This window comes from Melanaphis sacchari, unplaced genomic scaffold, assembly GCF_002803265.2.
Source record: "Melanaphis sacchari strain LSU unplaced genomic scaffold, SCAv2.0 Contig0_pilon_pilon, whole genome shotgun sequence".
Classification (NCBI taxonomy): Eukaryota; Metazoa; Arthropoda; class Insecta; order Hemiptera; family Aphididae; genus Melanaphis; species Melanaphis sacchari.
The window spans coordinates 15,134,792-15,153,359 of NW_020270366.1; the positions used below are offsets into that span (position 1 = coordinate 15,134,792).

An 18,568-nucleotide genomic window follows, 5' to 3' on the forward strand; every position below is an offset into this window, starting at 1 on the left:
TTATTAATTTTAAAATTGCTTAATTTACCTACTAATTATAATATACGATATATTATATATATATACTAAAGAAGTTTAAATGAGACCATTTGGTTTAATGTTGCCTAAATTTTTTAGTATTTTATATTTCATACTAAAAGATTGCTCCTAAGATATACATTTTAAAATGAAATTTATTACACATTTATATTTAATCCTCATCATCTAATTGATCAATGTTCATGATTACTTAAGACAAAATTACATTTGCCTCTTACCTTACGGCTTGCATTATTAAAACAATGAAATAAAGAGTTTATTTTATTTTAATATTTCTATTCAGTACATGGTTATTGTTATGGTTTAATTTAATGAAATATCTTATCTAAAATCTAGATAAGATTTCTGAATAATTATCTCATGTATATCTTACAAAAAATTATACTGATTTTTAAAAAACTTAATTTTTTAACTGCAGTCTAAAAATGTCATATTTTCAAACTAATAATGTTTATACATTTTATAAAATAAAAACCATTTACTTATAATTTAATTTTAAACCTAATAGCAAAAGTTTAAAAAAAATTGTCCATAAGAATATATATATTAAAATACTATTAACTTTGCAGAAAATGTTATTTATATTAGGTAATAATATGTACAATTATTTTATTTTTAAATTGTTTCATTTATTTTAGTTTTCAATATAAATTATAAGTATTTAGGTATTATAAAATATAAACAACGTTTCTAAAATAATAAAATGTTATGATTAAAAATATAAAAACTAATTTGAAATTAAGATTGAATTATAATAAATGTAGGTACAAATAAATATTAAACACTTCTAAAAGGCTATACATTTTTAATAATATATAATATTATTACAGATATTTTTATTTAAATCTGCAGTGTAATAATAAATTTCTATATCTGGAAGATAAATTAGAAATAATTGTGACTTATTCAAATACATTACATACTCATTGTTTTTATATAATATAATTAAATTTCAAACCTATAACCGTGAATTTGATTCAAGTTTTCAATATAAAAGAATTAATATGATTGAACCAAAGAAACAAATTAATAATAAAAAAATTATTTTTTTTAATGTATACGCAGAAAAAAATATTCAATATTTAAAAACTAGGATAATAATTAATTTTTTATACAGTAAAAAATCCAAATTCAAATTAACTCATACAATACACAACAAAATATTATATATAAATTAACAAATTTTTAAACTCATTTAATTTTCATGATTAAATATGGTTCAAGTGATACTCGCATTTTATAATATTATTATAATAGTACCTTTAAGTTAGGTATAATAACTAATAACATGATTTTGAAATTAATCAAATTATTTTTAATAATAATTGTACTTAATTTTAGTTTATTATATAACATAAACATTTTATTGTCATATAATATCAATTCGATTCTTAATTAAAATATTCAAATGATTGAACATTTTCAGAAATACTTATTTTACTTAATAATTGATGCTTATGAAGCTTGAAGTTTTGATATTTTAGTTTGTAGTAGTGTAATGTGCTACAACGATTTGTAATGCTTTAACAAAAATATCTTTTCTCTGAACTCCTATCTTTTATTTTACTTTTTATAAGTCATCAATTCCCATGAGAAATACCTTCTACAACACACTACTGCTGTTAACCTTATCGACTTACCTTTCGTTTTAACCATTTTTCTACAATTTTCTAGTCCTTTTTTTTTATTTTTTATTTTATTCAAAATGTATATATTTTAGGTGGTTTCAAGTATATAACCTAAAGCAGAATCGAATATAATATTATTTTACTAGAGAGTAGACGTAGCCTTTAGTAGTTTTGCAATAAACTATTCCATCTTAATATACATTGCTAATCTATATGATAAATATGCAATGGTGTGCTATATGCTATTGCATTTTTATTAGAACGATGTTAAAAATATTAATTAATATAAAATTGTTTAAATTTATATTATATTGTAATATTAATTACTAGTAATAAAATTATGTATGTAAAAATTGTATGTTTATAATAAGATTATAATTTTTAAGAATATCCAACCTACTCAAGGTAACTTAAGATCTGCATATTATGATTTATGAATAATACATATTTGTAATAATATTATAATTATGAATGTGAATTTATATTATATTTAACCTAATTGTCATACTTCCCGAGAATAAACTAAATAAAAAATAATAATAATATGTTAATAATTGTTAACATAATAATAATATACTGTTATTGATTTTATACTGATGATTTTATCTTTTTCAAATTATTGTAATGATAATAATAATTTTAAAATTATAAAATATATAGATAATACATTTTTAAATTAAAAACAGTCAAAATACTAACATAAATATATATTTTTTTGATATTAATGCTTATCACACTTTTAAATTTGAAAAAATCTATCTTTAATCATGATCGTCAACTTTAATATTAAATTTAAATCACAGAAATAAAAATGCATACTTCACAATCTTCAGAATTAAATATTTTATTAGCTACTATATTTTATCAAAAGCAATATAAAATATACAATGACCTAAACTTTTTAGTTTTATTTAATTCCTTTAATTATTTAGCTTTGTATCTATTCTAAAATAGATAGTTTTTTAAATATAATAATAATAATAATAAACGAAATTGAACTTCAATTTTGATAACAAATTTTTTGTGTTCAAAAATTGTAAAAATTAAATAAAAAAAATAATCTTTCCACTAATTGTTTAATTCCATTGAAGCTTATATATAGTTTCATTAGTTTAATATTAAACATTATTAAACAATATAATAATATTCTATCAGGATATTGACAAAATAAAAATTGTTTAATTGTCTTTAGATTCAGAGCAAGTGATGAATATATTTGAAATTTTTTTTAAAATGCTTTTTATTCTATAAAACCTGGATAGTAAAGAACTTGCACGATTTAGTTTTTAGTGTTATGTTTACATGTTTACTAATTTTTAAGAAGATTTACCGATAAATGTCAAAACATTATGAACAACTGTAGAACTGATAGTTTTAGTCAAGTTCCATTCAAAATTGTATTCGTTACTTTTGAAACTATCATTAAACACAAAACTTGATATTAAGTAGAAATTACTGAAGTAATACAATTTCCTGATATCTTATATAGTCTTTTATCTATTCGTAATTTTAAAAATATTTTTACGCTACCGAAAATTATTAACTTTTAAAATTATTATTCTTTAATGTTAACGATCGATGCTAAAATCATCTAAGAAATCAACACTCTTGATCCCTATAGAATATATTTTATTAAACGAAATACTTAAATGTTGATAATTTATTTTTGGTTTAAGGTTTTAGGTTTTCTTTTATTGCAATAGCTTACAGTTTCATTTTGTTGTGTAATTAAATTTACGGTAGCAAAACACACTCACACCGTCTTCACTTTTGATTACTTCACTAAAGGTGGTGCCTGTTGGGAATCTATGTAACATAACATATCTATTCCCTAGCACCATCAGAAGAATAATAATACTTTGTAGTTCTTGAAGTAGCGGTTCAAGCTAAAACACTTAGAACATATAACTAAACTTTGACTGTACAAATAATTAATTTAAAATATATGAAAATAATAATTTAATTTAGTAAAATTATAATGTATAATAATAACTATGATAGTATAAAAACAAGAAGATATAAATAATAAATATCTAATATTATAACCTACTTAATCATTATAATACTTACTTATGATTCTCATTTATGGAACAAAAAATTAAAGAAAAAAGATTTTATAAATTTATTATTTTAACTTGTATAATGAATAATACTTTATTATTTTTATGTTAATAAATAAAATAATTATCGAATATATGTTATACTATTATAATAATTATATTATTATCACAATAATATAATAATTATAATACACAATTAATCCACATACTATTTAATAAAACTTCAAAAAATATAAAGATATTATCAAAATAATTAATATAAGATATCATAGATTTTTAAATTAGATTTATATTTATGAATTATAAAACTAATAGAATAAGCTTGTAACAAGTAAACTTTTAAGCAGAACACCTACTATTTTATTTTTATCGTCTTAAGAAACTATAAATTAAGTCTCCGTATTAGTTTGATTATTTTTAATTGATAAATATACATAATTTAGATTTTAGAAAAAATTAATAGAAAATAAATAATAATGTCTCAATATAATATCAGAATATTTTTATTAAAATATGTAAATAAATAAGAAAAGATACTAAAAATATAATTAGTTTTACTATTCAAATATTATTTTTTTTTTAAGTATGTTTATTATAATAAAAAAATATTCGTTTTATTTTTCATTGATTAATTGTATTTTACAGATTAAAATACAAATATTAGATTTACATTGAAATTAAAACTATTTAGAAATAAATTATTACAAATGATTAACAACTGAAGTAAATACTAATAATGTCTTAATAAAAGTTAAATTATAATATATATAATATATATGTATAAACAAAAAAACGACTTGTAAAAATAGTCATATTCATCGTTTCTTAATAGCTTTTTTTAAATAAATATTATATAATTAAATCACAAATATTATTGTAAATAACCAATTTATTAACCTTGATTTTTATTAATTTTTACAATTTTTTATTTTGTTTTTATTTAATATTTTAAAGAAGAATATGTTTCAAAAAGATTTAATTTTTAACATCAAATACTGAATTCTGAACTATTCTACAGTACAATCATTTAAAGATTATAAAATAGAAGTGAGTAATGTTATATCACATAATTTCTATATTTTTCTCTGCTCATATAGTTTTAAATTTTAAATAACAATTAACTATTGTTTTAATTAAAAAAAAAATATTAATACACATAATTTAAACTTAAAATAAGGCTTATACTAAAAAAATTAATAGCTTAAGATTTATAAGTTAATTAAAATTAGGATAAAAAAACATATTGACTTTTAAAGTGTTTCGTCAATTTATCAAAATATTAATTAGTCTTATGCTGCATACAGTCAATCGATGTTTTTGATACACTCTTCCTATTTTATAAAAAAAAACAGTTAACCTAAGACTAATCTTTAACTTCTAAATAAAGAGATGAATGAATTGATATTACAACGATGATATTGTGATAACCACACGTAGATACTTGAAATTTTCACCAGATATTTATAGTTTTATTTTCATTTCCGACCAAATCTTCAAAATATTTTTAACCTATTTAAAAGCATAATAAATTTTAGTTTTCATTCTATACATTCGGTATAAGTTATTTATTGGATGGAAATAATTGAAAATTTAATAAAAAACTCCACGTAAGTTATTAATTTCTTAATTAAAAAATATGGAATATCTATTGTAACAATATTTTTTTATAAGCATGTAATAAAGTTAAAATTTTGTCAAAATTTAAAAAATTTGCAAAAATTAGAAAATTATTTTATATTTGTATTATAAAGTATACCATTATTTTAATAAATTTAAATCATAACACACACACACACACACATAATCTTTTACTAGTAATATATTTGAAAGTTGATTACAAAATTACCATATAAAAATGGAAACCAACACAATTACGAAATCGTTACAGTTTAGTATTATATATAACATTATAAATCAATAGTCTAATAATTGCTTAATGATACTGATATATTATACATATAATATAAGTTAAAATAATATTGAATACAAAATATTCTTTAGATAATTTTCAATTTACATCCATTTATAATAGAAAAATTGACAATTAAAAACAAAAAATGAAGTGAATTTCATAATTCAAATGTCTCATGATTATTTAATATTTGTAATTACTTTTAAAATATATACTTAAAAATATGTACTAAAACACAGTAAGTTAAAAATTATATCGTAGAAAAAGAGTTTTGACTTTGATACAATTCTTATTTTGAACAAAAGACATCTTAGATATACCTAATGAACTACGTATTCTTTAGTCAACATTCTATACTTTATGTTATGAATTTTGTAGCTAGAAATATATGATGAAAAAGTTTATAAACAAATAGTACTTTAATGGGCCACATGTATATTAAAATGACAAATTTATTTCCATTTTAACATAATATATATATTACCATCTTGATTTGACATAAATTTTTTGTATAAAAAAATTTATTATAAAAGGTTTTGAAATACTTTAGTTAAGTGTTTTCTTAAATATTTTATCTCAACTACACAAAATAGACTTAAAATAATATTTTTTGTCAAAATTTGAACTACATATGCTTATAGTAAAAAATATATTTTTGAAAATGTTGCTAATTTAATAACATATATATGCAAACTATATGTATACCTATTATATTTTTAAATTTTTAACTAGATTTTAAAAATAAATATTTGATCAAGATATGTACTTAGTTAAATAGCTCAAAAATAATTACTATTTAAAAATTAGATCATGTCTAGAAAATTAACATAAATATATTCAAAAATATTTAAAATTTCATTAAATTTTCATTCTGAAATACATCAGGACCAAATAGACAAACTTTTTTGAAACTGGTGTACAATGTACATAAATATTCCCGTTTTTATCGATATTTTTAATAGTTTTTCTCAGTTAATAAAAAAAAAAAAAAAATACTGGGAATTTCCCATTTTTTTCTACCCAATTTTTCAATAGAAACCATACTCAACATTGAAAATTGAAGCATTATTTCGTGTTTTTATATTTCTAAACATAAAAAAAAAAAAAAAAAAAAATAAGATAAATAAAACAACACAATGTAAAACCAAAACATTCATCGTCTGGTTAAAATATAAAAAAAGATAAAAGAAATTCTTTCAATATAATTTTATAATTCGATTAAATTTTAACTCACATTTTTTATACACAAATATAAAAAGTCATCATATAATTTCAAATAGTCGTTAAAAAAATTATCATATAAATACTACTGTTACTGCTGAATTTATAGTAAAATGTACATTTAATTTTGATAGTTGATAATAAAAGTTCATACTTTATAGAATTTTTTGACGTTTCCTTGTCTAAAACGAATCTCTCTCAACTAAAAAGTTGTTTCATACTACAAAAAATAAATTAAATTGGATTTTGCTTTTTCTTATTTTATTTATTTTTGACTACTTGAAAATATAAATGAAGGTTTATGTATTTTTACTATTCTTTTTTCACTGATACTTATCTTAATTGTTTATCTGTTGAATTCTTGTATAGGTATATGAAGTATAAAATGTATCTATAATTAAAATTGATCATAGTAAATTTCTTAATATATAATATTTAATTAAGTGCAGGATAGCAAAAATATTAATTTCTATAAACCTAAATGATTTATTAGAAAATCTAAGTTAATTTAATACGTGTTATCCATGTTAATTATTATTTGACAAATAAAAATAAAAATATGCAATTATTTTTACTTGTAAAACACAATGTTATAACATTTATAACGTACAAAAGTATTGAGTTATTTTTCTCTGTATTATTGTAAAAATTATCAGAAGTAAATCTGATACTAACAAATTGTTTTTTATCTTTACAAATTGGTTCATTGTAATTTGTTAGTGTATTAACTTATATTGCCATAAATAATATAAGAGTAATATAATATTAAAATATATAATATTTAAGTAATATTGTAAAAACTAATTACAATGCAAATTTATTATTTATTGTTTTAATTGTAATGCATTTTTTTCCAAAAATAAAAAAAAAATCTTATGAAATGCTTACATAATATTTATTACAACGCATATTTTTATTTTTATTGATGTGTATTAGAAACTTAAATATTTTATTCAAACCAACTAAACATTTATTTTTCATAAATATATAGCACAATAAATTTACTGATCGTTCCCTCAAATTTGGTATAAATAAATTAAATTTATAATAAATTTCGTAATTTATATTTTTTTTAAATCTATAATTCTTATTTTCATAAAATTAATTATTTAATAAAAATTTTATATTCAAGACATGTAACACATATTCATAACATTTTAGAGCACACTTTTAACAATTTTTTTTACTTTTACCATTTACACCATCATAGAATCATTTTACAGGATATATAACTTATAAGATATAATAAAATGATATTTTAAAATTAATTTCAATTTTTAATACGAAGTTATAGGTAGACAAATTCTTTACAATACAATCATGGATTTGTTTCATCCAATTTCTGAGTATCTAATAACTCATACTTTTTATAACTTAATTGAAACATTTTTTAATACATCAAAATACTAAATAAATGAGATTGTATAAATAAAACACAATTATTATGGAGTAAATTTTAAGTATCATACCAAATTAATACAATTGTATAGATTAATAAAAGTAAAAGCTTATTAGTAATAATTTTTATTTTTAAGAACAAATTGTAAATTAATTAAAAATTGTATTTTTGATACATATTTGCGAATACAATGTTTCTGTTAAAATAACAGAAAATTATTGTACATATAAATAGATGATAGAATTACACTAGATCTAGTATTAAAATAAAATAATGATTGAATTGATGGTTCATTAAATTATAATCATATACTACTAAATCACATTAAAGAAATTATTAATTCACTATTTATTCATTAAAATATGTCAATTGATTCTTTATGCAACCTAAAATGAGAATTATAATTCTTTACTTTAAGTTTTTAAATTACTATTTATAATTCATTAAAATTAGTGAATATTTTATTAATATTTGTTATAACAATCTGATTTTTATTAAACAAAGTTTTTTAGAAACATTTATGATAAATATAATTGTTTAAATATATTACTACAAAATAACCAATATGATCGTATTAACAAAATTTTCAATCACAAATAACAATTTATTATAACTTATGAAAAATAAACACAAATATTGGTTGGTCGTTATTTATTTATATAGAAATATAAATACGTTTTGTTATTAATTACTAAAACTTTTTTTGTTAAAAATAAAAAATATACTGGTATGCCCTTTTTAAAATTATACCTGCGCAGTTACATTTTTTTTACTTGTATTTAATTAAAATTTTCCTTTACTCTCAAAATAGAGTAATTAATATTATTGTTAACTTTGAATGTTCTAAATTAATGTTTTTAAATTACATAATATTCATGAATCAGTCATTACGCATTAATTTATTTTGAACACACTTATATATTTATTACAATTTAATGCATACTTTTTAATTTTATTTGAATTAAGTATTTAAAATATAAAATACCTATATGTAAAATCAAGTTATTAATACTTGAACACTTTTTCGATTAAGTATATTGTTAATCATAAAATTGATCCTTAACTCTGAATATATTATATTTAATATTTAACCCTGTATTATGGTAAACTTTAAATGGTTTTAACTTAATCTTAATTGTGCATCATTAGCGTGTCCACAAAGGGTTTAGAGTATGCACCTGCAACCTCTACAATTTAAAGTGGTACCCTATCAAATATAAACATAAATAAACATAGCCATCATAACCACATGGGTAATAAAATAATATTAAGAAAAGTTGTAGTTATATTAATTGTAGCCATTTTCACGTTTCGCGATTACCACTTTATCAGAAAGTGATAAGTGACGATTAAATGATATTATATTAATTGAGTTGATTGGGATATACCAAAATAATATCCGGTAGTCATTACTTTTTAAGTTATATCAGAAAAGTGATTCAAATGCATTAATCCGAAAATAAAAATGATTGTACTAAACCAATTATTAAGAAAGTCACAACATATTCACCTCCATATATCGTGATTGTATTTTAACAATACACAACAGCGACTAGAACTTTAATTATTTTGTAACCAAGTGACATATTTAAATCATTTAATAATATTAAATTTATTATTTAGTATGTATGATTTTATTTTAATTAGTTATTGGCTTATTGGCATTTATTAAATTAAATCTGAAATTTATGGGTAACAATTATTTTAGACATATTAGATAAATAGGTATAAGATTGAAATCATAAAAGATTTGAATATAACAAACGTTTTTCAAAAAAGAGGCTAAGCTATTTATCTTTTCTAGATTTACTCTCTGCATATTATTTTGAATTATATTATTATCTTAAATATAAATATATATATATATTTGATTTTTAATAATTTTTATTGACATATGGTATGAACCAATTTTATAATTTGAATTTTTTTTTTTTTTTTATTATTATTATTGTTACCTAGACAGATGCCATCGGGTATAATTATAAATGAGAGATATAAATTATATATTATACGACGTTAACAAAATACTTGTATATTATTTTCGTGAGTAAAACTTCAACGTATTAAATTTGTTAAGTTAATTTTAATATAATATATATGTATAATAACTCAAGAAAATCGTTGAATGTAGTTAGAATTATGTTTGTGTTGTATAGTTATTAAAACTTACAAGTTTCAACTAAAAATTACCCTATACTAACTACAATTTATATTCTACTCTATTATGTTTTAAATAAGATACAAAATTACTTTCCTGGAAGACTTAACGATCAAAAACCAAATTCTTTTAAAGAACATATTACATAATAAAACAAAATACCTATATTAAAGTAAATAAGTTATTAAATATCATATTATTTTCAAATACCTATTTGATTTTTTAACTATTAAGAAGTGTTGTGTAGTGATATAAACTTATTATTGTTGTTTCCAAAAATGTTTAAAAATAGAATGATGATATGTTAAGTTAAAATTAAGTATCAAGTAAATTTAAAAAATGAAAAAATGTCTAATTATTAATAGTAGGTACTCTATTATGTTTTAATATTATATAAACTACATTTTAAATTATGAAACATACTATAGAACTTAAAAATAGTTTATAAGTTTTTCTTCTTCTTCAAAAAAAAAACCCTCAATATTTTAAAAGAATTCTACTTTTTTAAACATACAAATAATTTAAAAAACGAAAAAATCTATCATATTGTTGACATTTTATATAAAAATCAAAAATTGTATCTAACATGTCTGCAATACGCGTTATAGTAATATCTGTTTTATCAAACACTAATAATACTACGCTTTAATACACTTTTATTTCTCAAAAGTCCAAATTCTTGATGACGGCTGATTCTTGTATACACTGTACACGTACAATATAACATCGTCTATCACGTACAACTTGATAATCCGGACACATAACATATTTTATATAATGATATATTTACAACAGATATGACATTAGTACATTATATGATACTTATATAATGTATATATGTTATATGATAGTATCTCTTAATTTATTAAACATTGAAGTAGTTAATATCACGTATTTGCTAATGGTGATAATAGTGTTTTATGTAATTAATATTTTAATTAGGTATAATATCTGTTAAAGACTATCAATAGCCAAATCAAAGATATCAAGAGTATCTTAATATTATGTTTCCATGTCTATAAGGTATTTTTTTATTTTAACGATATAACCTCTTATAAATGACTGTTATAATGTTATGTGTTTCATATAATACAGACAAATTAATTTTGCAATAAATAATATAATAAAAAATGTATAATTTTAAACTTTAACTCCTAAAACCTAACATGGCGGGGTAATTATTTTTACTCGATTAATTTAAAATCATTAAACAAAATAAAACAGAAGATTGCAATGTTCAAATAAATCAGCGTAGCTTATTTATTATATTAAATAAATTATAATCGATAAGTAAAGTACAATTAATAATATTATTAGAATGTGTATACGAAATAAGCAGACATGAATTTAAAAATAAAAGAATAGTGTACACGGTTCTTGATGATATGTTTATCGCGCCATTGTCCCTTATAAATTATAATAAATATAATAACAGAATTTTTATGTATATGGGTTCGTCAGATGTTCGCTTTTGGAACTTTTCATGTATAACATTACATATATATATATTAAATAATAATAGGGGTGCTATTTGGAGAGAATTGCTATAAAATATACAAACGTAATGGAGGCCTATGCGATAAAATTCAAATATAATATAAAAACCATAATACGTACCTATTATGATATATGTAGAGGTGATGTACGTTATATTTATTATATATATATATATTATTACACATATACATGAAAAAATCTATTTCCAACTTCCAACTTCCAATTTTCAAAATCGTTTTTAATTCGTTAAAATATTAAAAAAATAACCTTTCAACTCCTATACCTATATATTCACCATTTAAACATAAGATAGATACGTACTTCGATGAATAAAAAGTAATTTGCAAACAATGAAAAAAATTAATTTACCTATATAAGTCTTGGCACCCCTATTAAAAAAAAACTCAAATAGCGCCACAGGATAATAGTATGCACATAACTGAATACACATCTGTAGGTTATTGTAACAAAATATTATTATTATCCGTGTGAACAGGTTGCTGCGCCATAATATAGTACATAAATACGTCAATCAACAAACACGTGCATTGAATGTATAAATATGACTGTGAATACGATAATAATATTTTAGTATATGTATTTATATTATACATAACTTTTGTTATCTAGATTAACACTAAGAACGTCGCCTAAACTAGTCAACCCATATCCATAATAAACGCATTAAACAACCGTTCTCTCCAAATACATCTTCATCTCAAACGCTAGTCTCAATAATAAACTTTTCCTATAAAAACTCCTATTCAAACAAATATGAACTCGTGGTTAGATGTGAGAACTCGTTTATTTTACCTGTTACATTTTATTGGTTAGGTTAGTTTACATAAATTTGAAAGATATTTTTTTGCTATCAAATTGAGTAACTTCTATTTTCAATAGTATTCATGTGTGCAATAACATTACTTTAATAATATTTGATTTACGGGTACAAGGTATAATATAATATTATTATAGAAGTAAACTAAAATAATATTAGAATAATAAGCGTGTCAATATATTTATAATCAAAGTTATATTGATATTCACTGGTTTTTAACTGATATAATTAATGATAAAAATACTATTGCGTAATTTTACCTGCATCAGTCGAATAAAAATATTATACGCTATAATACCTATAAAAAAATATACTAAGTCGTTTTTACTGTAATACTCCCGCCACATGGTATTCAACTACGAGGAAAAACAAAACTCACCAATATCAATAAAATCCAAATATTCTAATATCCATAAATGTCTTCATCGAGTAACAAAAACTTTGTACTATGTCTCAAACTATTCATACAGATCTTCCCACTCCCACAGTACAAAACGTTTCTTACTTACTTCTTCACAACCATCGTAACCCCCTAATCCCAGAATTGTCCGTTCTCACTATTCCAGGTAACCCCCTAACCCCCAGAAGACGCCTAAGACAAACTCGATGTCGTGGACAACCGATTGATTGACTTCTACTACTGCACGTCGTGAAGTCCCGTCAATAGATGTCCTAAAAGTCCTTAGTCAATAAACATATTGGCTAATTATAGTAATTTATCGCTGTTCCATATGAACCTTGCAAACATCATTTTTTGCGCTTGTCGTAAAAATATTGTACTGTTCTCGATTAAAAACAAAACAAAAATGCAATATGTATGTGCATATAGGTAGTGCTGCGAGATGTATTATACCTCTGACACACGTGTGCCCGTCGAGAAACTCTTGCCGGAGGTCCTTGAGCTCCCTGACTCGGGCTGCTTCCTCCGGCGCCTCGATGGCAGAGAACACAAATGCTCCGACTGCCAAGAACGACACGTAAAAGCCGATGAACACCAACAGGCGTATGGTGGCCGGCGACCACATGGCGACCGCGCGACGCGTGCGGCGATCCGCGCTAATGCCGGGCGTCGCGTGGCGCGCTCCGCTGACGCGGCGGTCTCGTCATCGCAACACGGTCGGCCGGTGACTGACTGCCGGGCGGCGCAGCGTCGCGCCCCGAGGACGCCGGCGGCGGCATCCCTTTGGTGTGTAATAATAATAATAATAATAATAATAATAGTATATACCCTACTCGCCCGAGACACCCTCGCCCTTACACCCCTATCCACCCCGATACACCACTCATCCCACATCCCTCTCTCGCTCCTCGCGGGTATGTATATATATATACATACCAACTATTTATAGCCCCACCGCCATTCGCCAAAAGTAACGCCTCGCAGCCAATCCAACGTCCGATGGCGCCAACGAAATTATAGAACCTTCCTAAGGGCATCTTTATATGCGGATATATATTATAGGTATTGCACGCAACGTATTTATATAATACATCTACGGATTGGCAGTTTGTAAATAACAGTAGCCATAGATACGTGTCTATACTTTTATCCTATTGTTGTTGCTTTATCAGAAGACTAGCAGGACACAAAAACGGTTCATTTCAAACTTATCGCCATTAAATATTAAAAAAATTTAAGAAATCAATTAAAGACTGAATATATTAATAATAAATATAAAAATACTGCCTTAATATAACTTGTAATTTACCTTTTTTCAAGTAATTTTTAAAAATATTGTTAATATTAATGAAATAAAGTAATTTGTATCATACACTTTATATCATTTTTGCAATCTCAAAATATAAGGTCTAGTTAGCTGTATCTGTGATCAAATTATATTATAACAGAGTATAGGTGACTACAGCCTACAAAACCACGACTGGCCTTTGATTTATAGGCACTAAGGTGCATAATATGATATTTTGTATAGAACTACGGCTAAAAGATTATATACGTACCAAAAATTATGCATTTTTCATACAGTCATTTAATTAAAATTGTTTACATCAGTCAAACCAAAGTGAGAAAAACAATTTTCAATAAAACAAACCTCATTAAATTTAATTTAATTTTAATTGTTTTACTTTGCGTCCATATATTATGTTAAATAAATTTAAAATATTATTATTTAAATCAAATAATGATGGATTTTTTTGCATATTAATTGAAAAATTTAAAAAGTATGTTCAATAAATTTATAAATAGAAATTCAATATAACGAAAAAAATTTCACAAAACGTTAGTAAAGTAGAAGCACTAAATTTTTTATAGCATACGAACACCATAGGTCTTGATCCAGACATGTATATATGTAACTTTTATCTGTCTGGTTACGCATAAATGCATACAAGCAATACCTACAACAATACGGGGACCCACCGAATTTTTTGAACTCTGAATACGTACTTATTCTACATATTGCAATTTATAAATATGATACATGTGAAAAATGACGACAGCCGAGTGGTGAAAACTCAATAAACTCGCATTAATAGCTGTCTTTACTCGGATGAAGACGTAGACGTAGACATGGGGACAAAATTGTTAAGGCACGTTTTTCTGTCGTGTCTTTCGCATGCAAAAGATCGAAAGAGAAAATATATATTAACCAAATATACCGTTATTCGTCGTCATCGTTTCCTTTTTAAGTATTCCTTTTTTTTTATTTCCGAACAAAAAACGTATTAGTTACGATCAATTTATTCGTACACTTCGTCCATCGTGACTTATTGAGGCTTCGATGTACAGTAATTTAAACTGAATCGATTTCCACTTTTGATTTATTATAATTTCACATCCCTGCAGAGTGCAGACACAATCTAGTATTTGTCAAATAATCAAAAAATAATAATTAATAATCATAATAATCATAATAATATTTCAATTTGAGTCAATCATAAAAGATTATCATTTAAGATATACTTCAACACTTTTTAAAATTTTTTAATAATAGGTTATTACAGTGTATTAAATTGTCCATAGTACTTACACAAAACATTTAACCTAAATTTGGTTTTTCTGTGGCATGCAATAGTAATAATAATTTTTTGAAGACTGATTTAAATTTCTGTATACATTTACTAAAATAAACAAAAATCAACAATCAACTTAATTATAATATTACTATCTAATTTCTATTAATAGACAAAAATATTTCCATCTTGTGAGCATTTTACCAATTTATTTTTTGTCGGATTGTCAAAACAGTATAATTATCCAAGTACAGGGTTAATCTTATACTTTTTTTAATGTTACCAAAAGTTTATTTTATCTATATATATTATATATATATATACTCATTACTTTCAATGTATAACTTTTAAATTACCAATTATTTTTACCAAACTTCTAATTATTGCGTAATGTTGTATTTAAGCATTTGATTTATAATACAAATAATAAGTATGATAATCATACAATATGTACACAACTAGTTTCAAAAATCAAGTATTTATTTTATAATTCGTTTTAAAGTAATCATATATTAGATATAATAGGTATAAAAGCCCTGCGTTGGTTAGGTAATCACTGTAACCCCTGACCTGATAACTACTAACTCTTATAAAAACTTTAATAAATTATTTCATACTTGCTTAAAACTTAGTAGAACCTGTTTTTTTTTTTTTTTTTGTTCTAAAAAGATTTAATCACAATAATCATAGAACACAATCAAAAACCAGCGTTTTACAAGCTACTACTTACTACTTTTTAGTTTTCTCTTGGCAAATAACTTGTTTTTAGACTACTCTTCTTGCAATAATACAAAATAATTTATGCGATGACATGATATTTTATCTTTTTGATGTTAACAACAAATACAATGTTGACTTAAACCTTTGCTTTTAATATTTTATTCAACTTTAATCTACTGCTATTGTTGTTGTTGAATTCATGATCATTATGTCGTTTAGAATTTTCATTCTTCACCATCATCCAATGTTTGATTCGTTAATTTAAAGCTAAAATAAAAAAGCTGACATTCTTTTTAAGATAATATAATTTTTATAAAAATGTAACTATAAAAAAGTAAGATGTATCGTATTGTGTTGATAATACTCGACTTAAACAGTGGAAGTTTTTTTTTAATTTTTCATGTACTTATATAATAAACAAGTAGTGCGCTTTAAAAGAAATTTGTATATACTACTATACACAATAATCTATTAATATAATTGATAATGTTTTAAGACAATTATAGTTATATATATATTAATTAATTATACATTGTTTATTAAATATTTATAATAATTACAATACTATATTCAATAAAAACCATATTAATATACACACCATATGACATCTATAAAATTTAATTTTAGACAATTATTTAATTTAATAGGTACTGATTATTATACCTTCCTTAAAAATGAACTATGTAGGTAATCGTCGTATAGACAAGACTATAGCAAATTTATGAATTTATTAGTATATATATGTTAAGCATATATTTAAAGTGTTTTATATATTTTACAATTTTATAAGAATAATATAAATATAAATATAAAACATGAAAATATAACATTTTTATTTAAGAAGAAATGTATACTAAATCCTGTTTCATTTATATTTATTTATAAATAAATATAGCTGCTTAAATTAATATACATAAACTCATCAGAATTAATATGCATAATGAATATATAATACTGAAAAATAATAGAATCAATTTACTAACGAATTTTCCTTAAACTCTTGTTTGTCTTATAAATCTGTTGTATGAATAATTAACAAATAATCTAATAAAATATTAAATTTTAAAATGTTCTGTTTTAAAAAATAGGCAGAATGAAACATTATTTGGGTCAAATTTAGTAGAAAGTTCAGTTTATATAAACTAATACGTCTTAAGATAATAGTTATTATTGTGTAACTTAATTTGACAAAATTCATTAAGAACATTTTGCATAACACGTCTACTAATAATATATTCAATTTTGATGACAAATATGCAAGATTCCTTGAAGAATAAATATTTATTAATTAATTACTTGTCATAATTTCTAAAACAACGATGTTAATTTAAATAAATATATATATATATATTGTATATATAATATAAATCTATGTCTAGACTTCCAAATATGAATAAAAAATAAAAATTGATAAGTAGATAATTTCATAGGTACAATACATAAAAAAATTTGTATTAATAACAATGTCATCTATAACTTTATTTTTTGGTAAAATTAAATTTCATGGTCATCTAGCATACATTTTTAAAATAATACACTTAAATAATATCGAAGAAAAATTCTTTTCTTTTCTTTTGAAAAAATCAAAACGGTGAAATAATTGATTATTTTTTCCTAGCATTCATATTTTTCGTAAAAATATGAGATTAAATATTTATAATAAATGTTTTTACTCACATTATTCCTAACACATAAATTTGACAATGAACTAAAGACTCGCCAATCCAAATTTTTGAACTTTAACAAGCTTAATTTTTTAACCAAGCGTAATAAAAATAATAAAATATTGTATTGTTGTTTTATTATTTTATAATTAAATACGATCTTTTTTTCAAAATATAATCATATACCTACTTTTAACTAACTTTTTAAGCAATAAATATATTTAGGAAAACCAATAATACATTTTATAGAGTTTTCATATAAAGTGGTAGGTATAACATTCTTATTGAATTATTATCATTTCATAGACTTTATTCTCTTATTAGTACTCTATAAACCAAGTAAAATACGTTCCTCGTAAACAACATTAAATTAGCTTCGATGAACCTGAAACTCACGATCACTTTATTTAGAAATTAAGCTTATTAATAGGTAGCTAAAAATAATTATATTCAATTTCA

General features: G+C 22.3%; 1 protein-coding gene across 1 annotated transcript in view; it reads right to left on the bottom strand.

Moving 5' to 3' along the window:
* The window catches only part of LOC112595143 (potassium channel subfamily K member 1-like), a 37,070-nt gene extending 23,204 nt beyond the window's left edge, over window positions 1-13,866 (bottom strand). Inside the window, exon 1 of the mRNA XM_025340242.1 lies at window positions 13,606-13,866. Within this exon, the coding sequence (XP_025196027.1) occupies window positions 13,606-13,777 (172 nt within the window). The 5' untranslated portion in view covers window positions 13,778-13,866. The remainder of the gene's footprint in view (window positions 1-13,605) is intronic.
* Window positions 13,867-18,568: the final 4,702 nt, after the last annotated feature.